Genomic DNA, 16,644 nt, shown 5'->3' with positions numbered 1-16,644 from the left:
ATCAAGATCCTTTTCACTTGTGTCCTTAGGGATCACCAATTGTCATAGGCCACCAGTCTGAAAAACAATCATCCACCACCACCCCGTGCTTCCTTCTGCAACCCACATCTGTAATTCTAGATCCCAGGCAACCTAACTTTCCACAGCATCCTACCAAGCAAGCATTATCAAAGCCCTTACTCAAATCCACACTGCCATTCTGTCCTTAGTAACCTTTTTAATTAGTTCAAAAACTCTGAAATTTGTCTTCCATATATAAAGCCTTGCTAATTATTTCTTGTCAACCCCTGTCTTGGCAACTCCATGCAAATATTATCCCTCAGAATCACTTCTAATACCTACCAGACATGTCAGGCATACTACAGCTCACAGTTTTTCTTTCTTTTCAGCCCTTTTTAAATAAGGGTACAGCAATAGGCACTCTTCAGTTTAGAAACATATTCTCCACATCCACGATACTGAGGGCCTTTCAATATTCAATAGGTCTCAATGACACTCTCCCACTCTTATTCTTCTAAACTAGCGAGATCAGGCAGGAGACATAAAACACTTGCCATACATTAACCCTTTAATTCCCAGAATCATTCTAATGATCCTCCTCTGGATCTTCTCCGATGCCAGCACATCTTTTAAGGGGCTCGAAACTGCTCACAATGTTCCAAATATAGTCTGATCAATAACTTAAAAGGCCTCAGTATTACATCCTTACTTTTATGTTCTAGTCCTCTTGAAATGAAGGTTAAACATTGCATTTGCCTTCCTTACCACCAACTCAGCCTGAAAGTTAACCTTTACAGTATCCTACATGATGAATCCAAAGTCCCTTTGCACCTCTAATTTTTGAATTTTCTTCCCATTTGCAAAATAGTCTATGTCTTTATTCCTTCTATCAAAGTGCATGACCATACAATTCCATATAATATATTCCATCTGACACTTCTTCGTCTTTTCTCATAATTGTCCACAACCGTCTGCTTCTCAACACTACCTACCCCTCCACTTATTTTTGTATCATCTGTAAACCTGGTCAAAAAACCATCAGTCCCAACAACCTTGCAGAACATCACTAGTCACCAGCAGTTAACCAGGCCACATTGCCTTCTTCCAGGCAGCCAATCTTCTCTCCATGCTACTATATGTCCTGCAATATCATGGGTTTTTATCTTGTTAAACAGCCTCATGTGCGGAACCTTGTCAAAGGCCTTCTGAAGGTCCAAGTAAACTCCATCCACTGACTCTCCTTTGTCTATGCTGCCTGTTATTTCCTCAATGAATTCCAACAGTTCTGTCAGGCAATGTTTACTCTTTAGGAAAGCATGCTAAATTTGGGCTATTTTATCATGTGCCCCAAATACCCTGAAATCTCATTCTTAATAATGGATCCCAACATCTTCCTAACCAATGAAGTCAGGCTAACTGTCCTATAATTACCTTTTCTCCTGCCTCCTTCTGTTGTGTGTTTAATATTTCAGCTGTATTTATTGTAAATATTTTGTTCGATGAAGCATTCTTTATTGTTTGCATAATTCATTACAGGTTAAATGTGAATGGCATATGTCATTACACCACCATATCTCACTCAAAATAAAAATGAAGGAGTACGTATTTCTTCTGGTCTCCCCATTAGATTAGTTTTACGTTTTGGAGTTACAAAACATAGCAGTAGTGATAAGAAAGTTTCAAACGAACCCAAGACGACTACCTACTGTTGAAGCGCAGAGACATTTGAGTTAAAATAAAAGCACAGTACATGGTTTTTTCTGAAAAGGAGAGTGTCCAGTATTAAAAGGCAGAAAAGAGACTAAACACATGAATTCATAAATAACAAGTACCAGATTATAATAACTATAAATTAAGGAAAAGAAACCTGGCTGTTTACATCAAAAAGTTAGATGCATAAGAGATAACTGGACATTGTATACTGAGTGAATTGAGCAGTATTTTGAAGCAAATGAAATAGCCAATGAAAAATGAGTGCCGGTTTTGCTGAGTTCATTGGGTTTAAAAGAATGCAGTTTGTTTAGATGTTCAACTGGTCCAAATAAAAAACAGCCACAATGAGCCTTGCTGATGTCGTTGTGCTGCCTTTATGGCAGTTATTTAGTTTATAATATTTTCGCTTAGTAATTCATTTGTTAGCATTCTAGTTAAAGTTAGGATCATTTAAAGTTGTCTGCAAGAGATCGCGGCATACGATGATGTCACATCCGGTTTCGCCGCGTCCTGTGGAAAAATACCGGTTTGGAAAAACGGGAAGGTGGGAAGGAAGATACATGAGCGAGCGCAGCAGCAGCAAGTTTTCTCTCTACGCACCAGAAACATTGTGAAAGCAACGCTGTGAGTTATGAGATAATTGATATGTTGAATTAAAATGTTAACGCCAATCCTGTTAAAAGTAACGACGGCCGATAATGATTATGTTTTCGTTAGTTAAAGAGTTGTGGATAGTTTGCGTTGAAGTGTATTTAAAGCAGTCAATGGCATAGGTAGATTCTGACTGTATGCTGCACTTTAATGTAATGTAGTTGTTGTAGTTTTACTTTTGCAAGTATTTATGATGTAATGTAATATCAAGAAGGAAACAAACGCTGTACAAATCTTGTATTGTTTTATCAACAGTTTTCACCATACGTCAATGTGGAAGAGTGAACAGTAAACGGTTAATCTTACTGTGATCCTGTCGTTATTGACAAAGGTTTAACTCGGTGTTTAGCTCGTCGTTCCGTTACACCCGAGCACTACAGTCGTGAAAGTAATGCAAGAGAATTTAGAACTGAAACAATTGTTCATTGCAGAACACTTATGTTTCAGTAAACGTGGCTGGATTGAAAAAGTTGCCTGAGCATTGTCAGTTCAGTGATGGCTTAATGATGCACCTAGAGATCATTTTGTTTGTGGAATCTTACAAGACAGCATTCAAACAAGGCTTCTAACTGAAGTGCAACTTACATTTAAAGAGCAGTTGAAATCACTGTATCAATTGAAACGGCAGACAGAGATGCAACTGACACACTCAGGAATGCAAGTTATTGTGAACAAAATTGCAATGTTAAAACAAAATATGACCCTTACAAAGAACTTGAATGAACTCCACAGGGAAAAGATAAAGATGAAAAGTTGCAGTTTTAAAAAGAGCACTAATCTGCATACTGTTGCTGAAAAATCTGACAATAATGATAGTGATACAAGAGGCTGCCCATGAGATTTTCAGTGTGAAAACTGACAATAGGCTTACAAAATGGCTTGCACCAGAAGTGATTGGAAAATTAATTAAAATGGAATTGGACACTGGATTGGCTGATTCCATTTCAAAGATATTGAACTGCAGATATCCAATTGGAGAAAATATCACACCTTTGGGAATGACATTCTTAACAGCAAAAGGCATACCAATAAGCCACGTTAGGGTAAAATAGGAGGGCCAAGGTTGTGGAGGCATGATCTTCCGAGACAAATACAACTTGGCTGGAAATCTATCCATATTTGCATGCCACATCTGTTTACAGATCAGTGGATTTGGATGAAACAAGAACAGTGGGAGTTGACAAAAAAAAAACTACAAATCAGTGGATTCGTATGAATCAAAGGCGGGGAGAAGACAAATCAATTTTCTTTGCTTCCCCCAATTTGTGAATTCTGAACAGATTCTTGCTCTGGGATAAACTAATCAGAGCAATAGGATGTGAACACAAGGAACTTAAGGTAATGATCTGCTAAACCTGATACCATTCTCAGATGATTAGCTATTTATTATGTAAGGTGTTAGACCTATCAAAGAAGTTATTTGTAATCTCATTAGACTTTGTTTGGGTCCCCTATTTTCACTGGTTTGGACCAGTCAGAATTGAAAGATACAATTACATAAGGCTGGGGTTGGGAGCAAGACTATGAAACAATGTTGGTTGTAGCCCTGGACTAACCAGTAAGAAAGTGATTCAGGTTGGTCAGGTGACCATGAGCCAATGGGATGGAAAACCACCAGTTCAATTGATGAGGAACACTATAAGAGTCAGGAGCTCCAAATACGTAACAGTGATAACTCTTCAGCAACCAGAGACCAATCATTGTGGATGAGGAAGATCCCATGGACATGTGGAGATCAGGACCACAAGGAACACTTGGCCAGTGTAGACTCCTTCCTTGGATAATGCCTTTTCTCTTTATTGAACATTCATGGAGGGTTGGGGAATTCTAGTGGGGTGCACACAGGTAGTTAGTTTGTGAACCCACATGTCTTTTAGTTGAAACAATAAAGATTACTTACTGGTAAATACAGATTCTATCTGTGCCTCTCTGATAATTATTACAAGGGGTGATTATTGTAACACATTCCTTGCAACAGAGTCATCTAAAAGCAAATTAAGAAAGATACTAAATGATGCCACTGCAATGCTGTTCAAACGTGGTATTGGAAAACTCAAAGAGTAAAAGAGTAAAATACTGGTAAATGAAAAGTTTTACAAATCCAGTCCAGCTCCTTATACCATTCATGATAAAGTAGTCAGTGACCTAGACTGCATGGAGTCTAAAGAACTTCTTTTCAAGGTTGATTGGAGCCCACGGGCAGCTCCATTTTTCTCATTAGCCACGAGGAATGGATCTGTCAGGATTTGTAGTGATTTTAAGGCAACCGGTCTTAGAGGTAGATCAATACCTTCTGCCCAGGATAGAGGATATTTTTGCAAACATTTCTAGAGGGGAACACTTCTGCAATGTGGACTTAGCTGAGGTCTACTTACAGATGGAGATAGAAGAAGAGTCCAAAGGTTTCTCACCATAAACACTCACAAGGGATGTATCACTATAATAGGCTTACTTTTGGAGTAGCATCTGCACCTGTACTCTGGCAGAAAGCTATGGACCAGGTGCTGCAAGGGTACACAGGTGTTCAGTGTTACCTGGATGACATCATTATTACTGATAAAGGTGACAAGGAATATCTCCAAAATCTCAAGATAGTGTTAAAAAGGTTAAAAGATTATGAGCTCAAGCATAACGCAACAAGTGTGATTTCTAAGTTAAACATCACTTACTGTGGTCACACTACTTTCACATAAGAATTACACAAAGCTGCTGAGAAAATTCAAGCAATGGTGGATCCCCAAGGCCAAAGGTCATGTCACAATTGTGATCATTTTTAGGATTTGTTGATTGTTATCACAGGTTGCTACCAAACCTGGCTACTGCACTGTCTCCCATGAACTCATTATTACAGATCGGGAATAAGTGGCAATGGACTTAGCAGCATGAAGAGACTTTCAGAAAGGTAAAGGAAATAGAGATGTTAGACACTGAACTCACATATTATGATCCACATCCACTGAAGCTAGCCTGTGAAGCCTCACCTGATAGTACAGGTGCAGTCATATCACATGTTATGAGTGATGGAAGTGAATGCACCATAGCATCTTCATCACATTCCCTTACCGCTGCAGAGAAAAAATATGCACAGATTGACAGAGAGTCCTTAAGTCTAGCTTGGGGTGTAAAGCATTTCATCCAGTACTTATGTGGGAGACAGTTCACCCTCATTACTGATCCTCAACCACTAGTGTCCATTTTCAATCTACAGAAGGCTGTTCCACTAACAGCAGCAGCATGAAGGCAGAGATGGGCTTTGTCTCTTGAAGGACAGATTTACAAGATCATATTTAAGAGGATAATTAATCATGGAAACCAAAGTCCAGAAAAATTTACAAAAGGGGACACACCTCCTGATGTATTCTCACTAACGCAAACCAAAAGTTTCCCTATTACAGCAGAGATAATGAAAGGGAAGCCAGAAAAGACCCCACACTGTTTCAGGTCTACATGGCCACTCAGACTGACTTATGTGCTGGAAAAACCCCAGTTCCCTCACTTTTACCAGTAGTGGGATGAACTTCCCCTTGACTGGATTGCCTAATGTGGGGATTAAGAGTTGTTGCACCATCCAACCTGAAAGATAAAGTGCTGGAGAAGCTACATGCTGGTCATCTAGGCGTGGTCAAAATGAAAGTGTTGGCTTGAAGCTTCACCTGGTGGCCTGGGATAGATCAATAGATCAATCAGCTTGTCATGAACTGGGATTGCCAACACAACCAGAAGATGCCAAGAGCAGCACCTGGGAATGGCCTGCATTGCCCTGGCAGAGGAGTCATGTGGAATGTGCTGGGCTATTCATGGACACAAATTTATTGGCCACTACAAAGTGGTCAGTAGTATTCCCAGTAGCTTCCACTATACTCTTGTACACTGTTGATATGTTGAGAAGCTTTTTCTCAGGTATTAGTTTTCCAGAACACTTAGTCAGTGACAATGGGCCATAATTTATTGTGGAACAGTTTCAGTCATTCCTAAAAATGAATGGAATATGCCATAACATATCGATGGTGTACCACCAACTACAACTGGCTTGGCAGAAAGGTTTGTTCAGGGTTTAAAGAATACATAGTGAGCCATGTCAGTAGAACACACTACACTGACACTGAATCAGAAGCTTGCCAATTACTTGCTTGCCTACCACAGCTAACAACTCACCTTTTATGTTATTTCTAGGTTGGCCCTTGTGCTCACACTTGGATATCCTTAAACCCAACTCAGAAGGAGTGCAGAACAAATGGCTGAGACATATCAATGGCTCCTCAAACAAGGAAGCTGGATGTTTCACTCATGGACAAGCAGCCCTGGTGAAGGACTACAGAGGTGATCAAAAGTGAGTACTTGACAAGACTGAGGACAGAACTGGACCACGCTCCTGCACAGTGGAGATTGTGCTGGATGCTATCTGAAAACGACATGTTGATCAGTTGACCAGAGCAGAGTTAATTATTAGAGAAGAAGGATGCCCAGATCTGTCAGAACCATTTCCTGCTGTCCCAGTGTCAACTCCTACATCCATCAATGGAGGTGGTAAAACTAAATACGTTGTCTGATTAAGCATTATTTGCTATTTATGTAATTCATCACGGGGTAGATATACCAAGTACATGACTAGCATACATCATTATGCCACTGCGTCATAAGTGCGCCTCTTACTAAAAGTAAATCGAAGAGTATACATTTGTCCCGGTCTTCTATGTTTTCGAGTTACAAAACATAAAACTCTCCTTTATTAAAGAGCGGAGTGTTATTTGCACACTGCTAGTATACTCCCACAATTTCTTCTCTAGATTCCCAAAGTGTTCTTGTATATTCCTGATCAAGTCCCAGAGATTAACTTATTTTTATCCCTAGAAATTCATTCCTTTTAAGACATTCAACATCTCCTCTGCTGTAATAATGCTGTCAAGACATCACCATTTACTATCCAAAATCTTTATGCCCTCCACAGTAAAAACAAACATTCATTGTGGACCTTGACCATCTCCTGTGACACAACACAGATCTATCCACTTAGGTCTTTTCCCACTGTATTCTTTCCCTGGTTAATCTTTTTCCCGTGTTGTCTTTATAAGTTATCTTTGGAAACTGCTTAATCTTCTGAGCCAAAGCTATTTCATCCCTCACACACAAAATGCTGGTGGAACACAGAAGGCCAGGCAGCATCTATAGGAAGAAGTACAGTCGACGTTTTGGGCTGAGACCCTTCGTCAGGACTAACTGAAAGAAAAGATAGCAAGAGATTTGAAAGTGGGAGGGAGAGAGAGAAATTGGAAATTATAGGAGAAGATGGGGGGGGTGAAGCTAAGAGCTGGAAAGTTGATTGGCAAAAGGGATACACAGCTGGAGAAGGGAAAGGATCGTGGGACGGGAGGTTAGGGAGAAAGAAAGGAGGAGGGGAGCACCAGGGGAAGATGGAGAACAGGCAAGGAGCAATTGTGAGAGGGCAGAGAGAGAGAAAAAAGGGGAGAGTATTAAATAAACAAATAAATAGATAGATAAGGGATGGGGTAAGAAGGGGAGAAGGGGCATTAATGGAAGTTAGAGAAATCAATGTTCATGCCATTCGGTTGGAGGCTACCCAGATGGAATGTAAGATGATGTTCCTTCAACCTGAGTGTGGCTTCATCTTGACAGTAGAGGATCATCTTCCTATATATGCTGCCTGGCCTGCTGTGTTCCACCAGCATTTTGTGTGGGTTGTTTGTATTTCCAGCATCTGCAGATTTTCTTGTGTTTGCTGTTTCATGCCTTTTTTTCTGGGTCTTATGATTTCCTTAAGTACATTTCCTTAAGTAACTCTTACCCATTCCCTGGAATTCAATTAAACCCAGCTGCCTGTACCTGATCCATGCCTCCTTTTTTCTGATTAGGGCCGCAGTATCCTTCATTATCCAGAGCCCTTCACTCTAACAGGAACATATCGATCTTGAACTCTTGATCTCTTTGATCAACTTTTGCAAACTCCTGTGTAATACTATCAAAGTTTATCTTGCCCCAATATCTAACTAGTTATTTCCCTTCCCATAACTAATTTAAAAATCATACAACTATAGTTACTAGTGTTATGAAGGTACCACCGCTCTGAGGGACCGAAGGAGCGGGAGCAGCCCCCTCCTTCCGGAGAATTGTAAGAGCACCCGTTGAAGGGGGGGGGGGTCAGTAGACCCAGTCGGAGAGAGAGAGAGAGATACGTGCCAAGTTGCAGGTACCACCAGCGATACAGAGTAAAGACAACAGCGACTATTGTCTCATGGAGACCACTTGTAAAGCCCTCGGGCAAGGTGGGCTGGTTGAGAGAGAGATTGCATCATCCCAACCTGATTGACACCTGCGACCCCGTGAGGAAGTATAAAGGAGAGTCTCAGGGGGACAGCCCCTCAGACGCACCCAGAAGACACGAGAGAATGAGAGAAGCCATTCTGAAGGAAGCCACGTGCGTTAGATTCCCGGATTGGAATTTGTGGCTGGAATCACAGGAAACCGCTTTTAACTAACATCGGGGAGAGGAAACCAACGCTCCCCCAATTTTTCATGGAAGATTCATCGAGACTCGGCAAGTTCTTTCTCTTCTCCCCCCCAATCTCTCTCTCTCGGGCGCCCCCCGAAAGAACCCAGCGATTTTCAACGGGCTGAGGCCGGCACACTTTCAGAGTGACTTTTATATTTCCAACGGACAATCTATTAACCCCTAGACATCAACAGAGCTCATTTAAGAATGATGATTATTAATATACCCGCGCTTTAGATTGAGTGTTGACAATGTGACCTATCTGAATGTATGTATTAACCCTACCTTTGTGTCCTTTTACGAATAAAACGTTTGAAAATAGTGACAACAGACTTCAACAGACCTCTCTATCTTTGCTGGTTTATCCAGTTACGGGATACGTAACACTAGTCCCTAAGGTTATCTTACTGAGGCCTCAGTCACTTGTCCTGCCCTATCTTCCCAGAGTAGCTTTGCCCTCTCTCTGGTAGGGTCTCTGTATTGCTTGAGAAAACTTCTCTGAACACACTTAACAAAGTCTATCCCATCTAATCCTTTAGACAGTCCCAGGAAAGTTAAAATCCTGTAATGCAATGCAACGATTATTGATGAAATCTCCCTGCATATGTATTTCTGATTCCTGTTGATTATTTTAGGGTCTATAGCACTAGCCCAACAAGATAATTATCCTCCTCTTATTTCTCACGCTACCCATAAAGTCCCACAAGACCATCACTCAGTAATTTCCTCTCGAACTACTGCTATGACATTCTCCATAATCAAAAATGCAACACCCCTTCTCCACTTCCATCCCACTGATTGCACCTGTACCCTGGAACATTGAGCCAGTCCGCTCCCGCCCTTAATCAAGTTTATGTGCCATAGTGGGCTTGATAGAATTGATAAACACTAACTGACATGCTAGAAATGATGGGCTTCATGATTAATGCCTTCTAAAACAATTCTAGAGTAAATCAAAGGCTCGACTCCCAGTGAGAGCAACAATCACTACACAATCCCATTTGCTGCAGCTTTGCTATGCCTGACACTTCCTATTGTGTTACCTCTAAACTAGCCCATCCTGATTTCACACAGATTTAGGATGTAAATTACTTCTAAGAATATGTACACAACACTGGAAGAACTCAACAGGTCAGGCAGCATCCGTGAGAAAAGAGTAGCCAATGTTTTGGGCCAAGACCCTCCCCATTCCTGATGAAGGGTCTCAGCCCGAAACGTTGGCTACTCTTTTCTCACAGATGCTGCCTGACCTTCTGAGTTCTTCCAGCGTTGTGTACGTATTCTTTGATCCACAGCATCTGCAGTTGTATTTTTGTGTTTTGAAATTACCTCTAAACTAGCCCACTCCCATTACACACAGATTTAGGATGTAAATCACCTCTAAACTAGCCCACTCCCATTACACACAGATTTAGGATTGAAACTCTTGGTTGGAACCATCAGACAGAGTGATAGGATATGACTTCATCTTCAGTTTATGGTGACCTAGTTGTTCAGTTGAGAGTTCTACAGTTTCTAAAGCTAGAAATGCATGATGCTGCAGTGATTGTAAGAGAGAATGCATGCCAGAGAGATCTGTTTAAAATACCTGAAACTTCTAAAGGGATATCAAGGGATAAGCTGAGAGACTTGGACTGGTGATGTTATCACCAATGATGGCTGCTTCACAGCACCTGCTTCGCACTGGTGATTTGCCCCCTGATTACGCCAGCATTTCCACAAGATGGCAACCATTATGCTTGTGGCAGAATTCTTCCCCATCTGTGTTCGCTCTACAGCAAGACAGCGGCAGGTGTATACAAGCAAGAAAACGGAATAGAGCAATATTCCCTCAATAGGTTTCAACTATCACCTATCAACATGTACTCTTTCCCCACCCTCCACCTTCACTGCTAGGTTCTTCCCCATTTAAGGAAGGACATTCTGGCAATTGAGGAAGTGCAGCGTAGATTCACTAGGTTGATTCCTGGGATGGCAGGGCTGTCTTACGCAGAGAGATTGGAGAGATTGGGCTTGTACACACTGGAATTGAGGAGATTGAGAGGGGATCTGATTGAAACATTTAAGATAATTAAAGGATTTGATAGGATTGAGGCAGGAAATATGTTCCAGATGTTGGGAGAGTCCAGTACCAGAGGGCATGGATTGAGAATAAGAGGTCAGTTATTTAAAACAGAGTTGAGGAAAAACTTCTTCTCCCAGAGAGTTGTGGAGGTGTGGAATGCACTGCCTCGGAAGACAGTGGAGGCCAATTCTCTGGATGCTTTCAAGAAGGAGCTAGATAGATATCTGATGGATAGGGGAATCAAGGGATATGGGGACAAGGCAGGGACTGGGTATTGATAGTGAATGATCAGCCATGATCTCAGAATGGCGGTGCAGACTCGAGGGGCCGAATGGTCTACTTCTGCACCTACTGTCTATTGTTTATTGCTTTGCAATCCTGTTAAAGAAACTTGGCCTGAAAAGTTGGCTGTTTATTCCTCTACTCAGGTACTGCCTGACGACAGAAGCTTGGTGACTGGCTATTAGATCTATCCATACTATTGTTTGGCCTCAACAGTCACACACTTACAGATACAGATTGCAATGTTTCAATGGTAAACCGAACAGTCTTCCTCAGACACAGTACCATAAACCGGACAGTCTTCCTCAGACCCAAGTACCATAAACCGGACAGTCTTCCTCAGACCTAGTACCGTAACCCGGGCTGTCTTCCTCCAACACAAGTACCGTAAACCAATCTGCCTGCCTCAGACATAAATACCATAAACCAGATTGTCTTCCTCAGAAACAAGTACTGTCAACCAGACTCTATTGCTCGGACACAAGTTCCATAAACCAGACTATCTACCTCAGACACAGGTACCGTAAACTAGAACTTCTTCCTCAGACAGAAGTACCGTAAACCGGTCAGTCTTCCACAGACATAAATACTGTAAGCTGGACTGTCTTCCATAGACACAAATACTGTAAACTGGACTATCTTCCACAAACACAGGTACCTCAAAGAGGACTGTCTTCCTCAGACACAAGTACTGTAAACCGGTCAGACTTCCACAGGCACAAATACTGTAAACCGTACTGTCTTACTCAGACACAAGTACCATAAGTTAGACCGTCTTCTTCAGACGCATGTACCGTAAACCAGACCATCTTCCTCAGACACAAGTACAGTAATAGGGACTGTCTTCCTCAGACACGAATACCGTAAACCGGACTGCCTGCCTCAGACATGAATACTGTAAACCAGACTGTCTTTCACAGACACAAGTACCATAAACCGCACTGTCTTACTCAGACACAAGTACCGTAAACCAGACTGTCTTCCTCAGACACAGGTACCGTAAACCAGACTGTCTTCCTCAGACACAAGTACCGTAAAGAAGACTCTCTTCCTACAGACAAGTACCACAAACCCCACTCTCTTCCTCAGACACCAGTAGCAAAAACAGGACTGTCCATCTCAAACACAAGTACAGTAAACCGAACTGTCTTCCTCAGACACAAATACCTTAAACCCCACTTTCTTCCTCAGACACAAATACCGTAAACTGGACTGTCTTCCTCAGACACAAGTTGCATAAACCAGACTATCTTCCTCAGACACAAAAACCATAAACCAGACTGTCTTTCTCTGGCACACATGCCTGAGGAAGGCAGTGGGGTTTACGGTCGAAATGTTGCAATCCGTATCTGTAAGTGTGTGACTGTTAAGGCCAAAGGATAGTATGGATAGATTTGCAGTATTCCTCCAGCTTTATGCGTGTTACACTGTATTTCCAACATCTGGGGAATCTTTGGCGTTTAGAAGTGAAGCTGTACCTGTCATGACTGCTGACAGTGTGTGCTGAGGGCTCTGAGGACATGTTCAAAAAATCAGGGTTGAAATGTATACGGGGCAAATGAAGTTTGGGCAGGAGGTTCACATTTATTATCCTTTTAGTGCTGGGACTGTTATTCCCAGTGTAAACCTTCCTGGCAACTTGTTTCCCAGTTTCCACTGTCCCTTCATCTCTGTCTAGGATGGCTTCCTGTCCATTGAAAACACAGAGATATGGTCCTGACATTAATTTTTTCCACAATTCAGTTCCGGCCATCTCATTATAGGAAGGATATGGAAGCTTTGGAGAGTGTGCAGAAGAGAATCACCGGAATGCTACCTGGATTAGAGAGGAAAGGTTCAGTGTGTCAGGGCTTTTCTCTTTGGAGCAAAAGAGGATGAGAGGTGACTTATTAGAGTGTTTAAAATGATAAGAGACATACACTTAGTGGCCACTTTATTAGGTACACCTGTACAAATGCTCATTAATGCAAATATCTAATCAGCCAATCATGTGGCAGCAACTCAATGTTTAAAAGCATGCAGACACTGTCAAGATGTTCAGTTGTTTTTCCAACCAACCATCCTGAAGGGGAAGAAATGTGATCTAAGTAACCTTGACAGTAGAATGGTTGTTGGTGCCAGATGGGGTGGTTTGAGTACCTCATAAACTGCTAATCTGCTGGGGTTTTCACACACAACAGTATCTCGAGTTTACAGAGAATAATGTGAAAAAAAAATCCATTGAGGAGCAATTTGTTGGGTGAAAACGCCTGATTAATGAGGGAGGTCAGAAGAGAATGTCCAGACTGGTTCAAGCTGACAGGAAGGTAATAGTAACTTAAGTAACCATGCGTTACAACATTTCTAACTTCACAACATGTCAAAGATTGAAGTGGATGGCTGCAGCAGCAGGAGACCACAAACATACACTGAGTGGTCACTTTATTAAATAGAGAAGGTACCTAATAAAGTAGCTACTGAGTGTACAGATAGAGTTGAGTGCCAGCTCCTTTCCCAGGGCTAATATCAGAAGGAATCCTTTAATAGTGATGGAGGAAAGTTTAGGGTTTTTTTATATAACAAACAGACAGCGGTAGATGCCTGGAACACACTGCCGGGAGAGGTGGTAGAGGCTGATACAGAGGGGAAATGTGGGTGAAAGAAAATGGAGGGCTATGGGTTGTTTGGTAAGTAAGGTTTAGACTGATGATTGTGTAAGCAAACAGGTTGGCATAACATTGTGGGCTGAAGGGCCTCTACTGTACTGTACTATGTTTTAATGATTCCTGGGGCTGTGTTTCTGTTTCTGGTGAGACATTGTTTTCTAAGCTGCTATGCCTGCAGTGAACGGCTGCCCTGTGGGAGACTCAGTCTGCCCAGGTGTGTACAGCTGATGAAATGAATTCACTCATTACTGTCTGATGGGTGCTTCTTAAAACATTCAAATCATGCACACACTGCACCAGAACAAACAGGTATAGACTACCATAGAACCATAGAACACTACAGCACAGTACAGGCCCTCCAGCCCTCCATATTGTGCCGACCCATATAATCCTTTTAAAAAAGTATTAAACCCACACTACCCCATAACCCTCCATTTTTCTTTCATCCATGTGCCTGTCCAAGAGGCTCTTAAATATCCCTATTGTTTTAGCCTCTATCACCATCCCTGGCAAGTCATTCCAGGCACTCACAACCCCCTGTGTAAAAAACTTACCCCTGATGTCTCCCCTAAATTTCCCTCCCTTAATTTTGTACATATGCCTATTGGTGCCCTGGGAAACAGGTACTGACTATCCACCCTATCTAGGCCTCTCATAATCTTGTAGACCTCTATCTCATTCTTCTATGCACCAAAGAGAAAAGTCCCAGCTCTTCTAATCTTGCTTCATATGACTTGTTCTCCAAACCAGACAACATCCTGGTAAATCTCCTCTGCCCCCTCTCCATAGCTTCCACATCCTTCCTATAATGAGGTGACCAGAATTTAACACAATACTCTGGGTGCGGTCTCACCAGAAATTTGTAGAGTTGCAACATGACCTCTCTACTCTTAAACTCAATCCCCCTGTAAATGAAGCCTAACATCCCATAAGCCTTCTTAACTACCCTATCAACCTGTGCAGCGACCTTGAGGGATGTATGGATTTGCAACCCAAGGTCCCTTTGTTCATCCACCCTCTTAAGTAACTGACCATTAATCTTGTACTCAGTCTTCTGGTTTGTCCTTCCAAAATGCATCACCACACACTTGTCCAGATTGAACTCCATCTGCCATTTTTCTGCCAAACTCTGCATCCTGTCTATATTCTCTTGTAACCTCCAACAACCTGCAGCTCCATCCACAACTCCTCCAATCTTCGTGTCATCTGCAAACTTACTCACCCATCCTTCCACCTCTACATCCAGGTCATTTATAAAAATCACAAATAGCAGGGGTCCCAGAACAGATCCCTGCTGCACTCCACTAGTCACCGACCTTCAGGCAGAATACTTTCCTTCCACAACTACTCTCTGCTTTCTTCCTTTAAGCCAATTTTTTATCCAAACAGCCAAGGTTCCACTTATCCCATGCCTCATGACTTTCTGGATGAGTCTCTCATGAGGGACCTTGTCAAATGCTTTCCTAAAGTCCATGTAGACCACATCCACTGCCCTACCCTCATCAATTTATTTTGTTACCTCTTCAAAAAACTCAATCAGGCTCATGAGGCACGATCTTCCCTTCACAAAGCTATGTTGACTATCCATGAGTAGACTGTACTCCAAATGCTCATAGGTCCTATCCTTAAGAATCCTTTCCAGTAGTTTGCATACCACTGACATAAAACTCACCGGTCTATAGTTCCCAGGTTTCTCCCTATTACCTTTTTTAAACAAGAGAACTACATTTGGCATTCTCCAGTCCTCCAGCACTTCCCCTGCAGCCAAAGAGGATTCAAAGATCATAGCTAATGCTCTGTGATCTCTTCTCTCAATTCCCACAACAACCTGGGGTGTATCATATCCAGCCCTGGGGATTTATCAATCTTGATGTTTTTAAGAAGATCCAACACTTCTTCTTCCTTAATCTCCACATTGTCCAGCACTCAAGCCTGCTGTACTTCGACCTCATCCTGATCAATATCCTTTTCACTTGTGAATACTAAAGCAAATTATTCATTTAGGACCTTCCCAACCTCCACCGCTTCCAGGCACATGTTGCCCTCTTTATCCTTTAGCGGTCCCACCTTCGTTCTCGTCATCCGCCTATTCTTCACATACGCATAGAACGCCTTGGGGTTCTCCTTAATCCTACATGCCAAGGCCTTCTCATGCCCCCTTCGAGCTCTCCTAAGTCCTTTCTTTAGCTCCTTCCTGGCTACCCTATATTTCTCATTAAGGCCCTCCTACTTCCTGCTTCTTATATCTAACATATGCTTCCTTTTTCCTCTTGACAAGTTGCCTCACATGTTTCGTCAGCCATGGTTCCCTTTTCCTACCATTTTTTCCTTGCCTCAGTGGGACAAACCTATCCTGAACCTAGCTGAAGTGGTCCCTAAACTTCTCCCACAGTCCTCTGTGCTTTCCCCTTTGAACATCTGTTTCCAATTAACTCTCGCTAGTTCCTGCCTCATCCCTTCACAGTTAGCCCTTCCCGAGTTAAGCACTTTACCATTTCGTCTGATTTTATCCCTTTCCATAGCTATGCTGAAGCTAAGGGAGTTGTGGTCACTCTCACCAAAATGCTCCCCCACCAGGAAGTCTGTCACCTGACCAGGTTCATTACCCAGAACTAGATCCAGTAACAGTAACTAGATCCTCTCGTCGGCCGGTCCACATACTGTGTCAGGAATCCTTCTTGAACACACCTGACAAATTCAGCCCCATCTATCCCCCTTGCACTCAGGAGGTGGCAGTCAATATGAGGTAAGTTGAAATCACTCATAACTACTACCCTGTA

The 16,644-nt window shown here is 42.2% G+C and overlaps 1 protein-coding gene across 1 annotated transcript in view; it reads right to left on the bottom strand.

Moving 5' to 3' along the window:
- Positions 1–8,214, bottom strand: part of LOC132397524 (mucin-6-like) — a 262,599-nt gene extending 254,385 nt beyond the window's left edge. Inside the window, exon 1 of the mRNA XM_059976355.1 lies at positions 8,206–8,214. Coding sequence (XP_059832338.1) covers positions 8,206–8,214 — 9 coding nt within the window. The remainder of the gene's footprint in view (positions 1–8,205) is intronic.
- Between the last annotated feature and the right edge of the window lie 8,430 nt (positions 8,215–16,644).

The sequence above is a fragment of the Hypanus sabinus genome, chromosome 7, assembly GCF_030144855.1.
Source record: "Hypanus sabinus isolate sHypSab1 chromosome 7, sHypSab1.hap1, whole genome shotgun sequence".
In the NCBI taxonomy this organism is placed as follows: domain Eukaryota; kingdom Metazoa; phylum Chordata; class Chondrichthyes; order Myliobatiformes; family Dasyatidae; genus Hypanus; species Hypanus sabinus.
The sequence above is the reverse complement of the archived record's forward strand: the minus strand, read 5'-3'. Positions and strand labels throughout refer to the sequence as shown.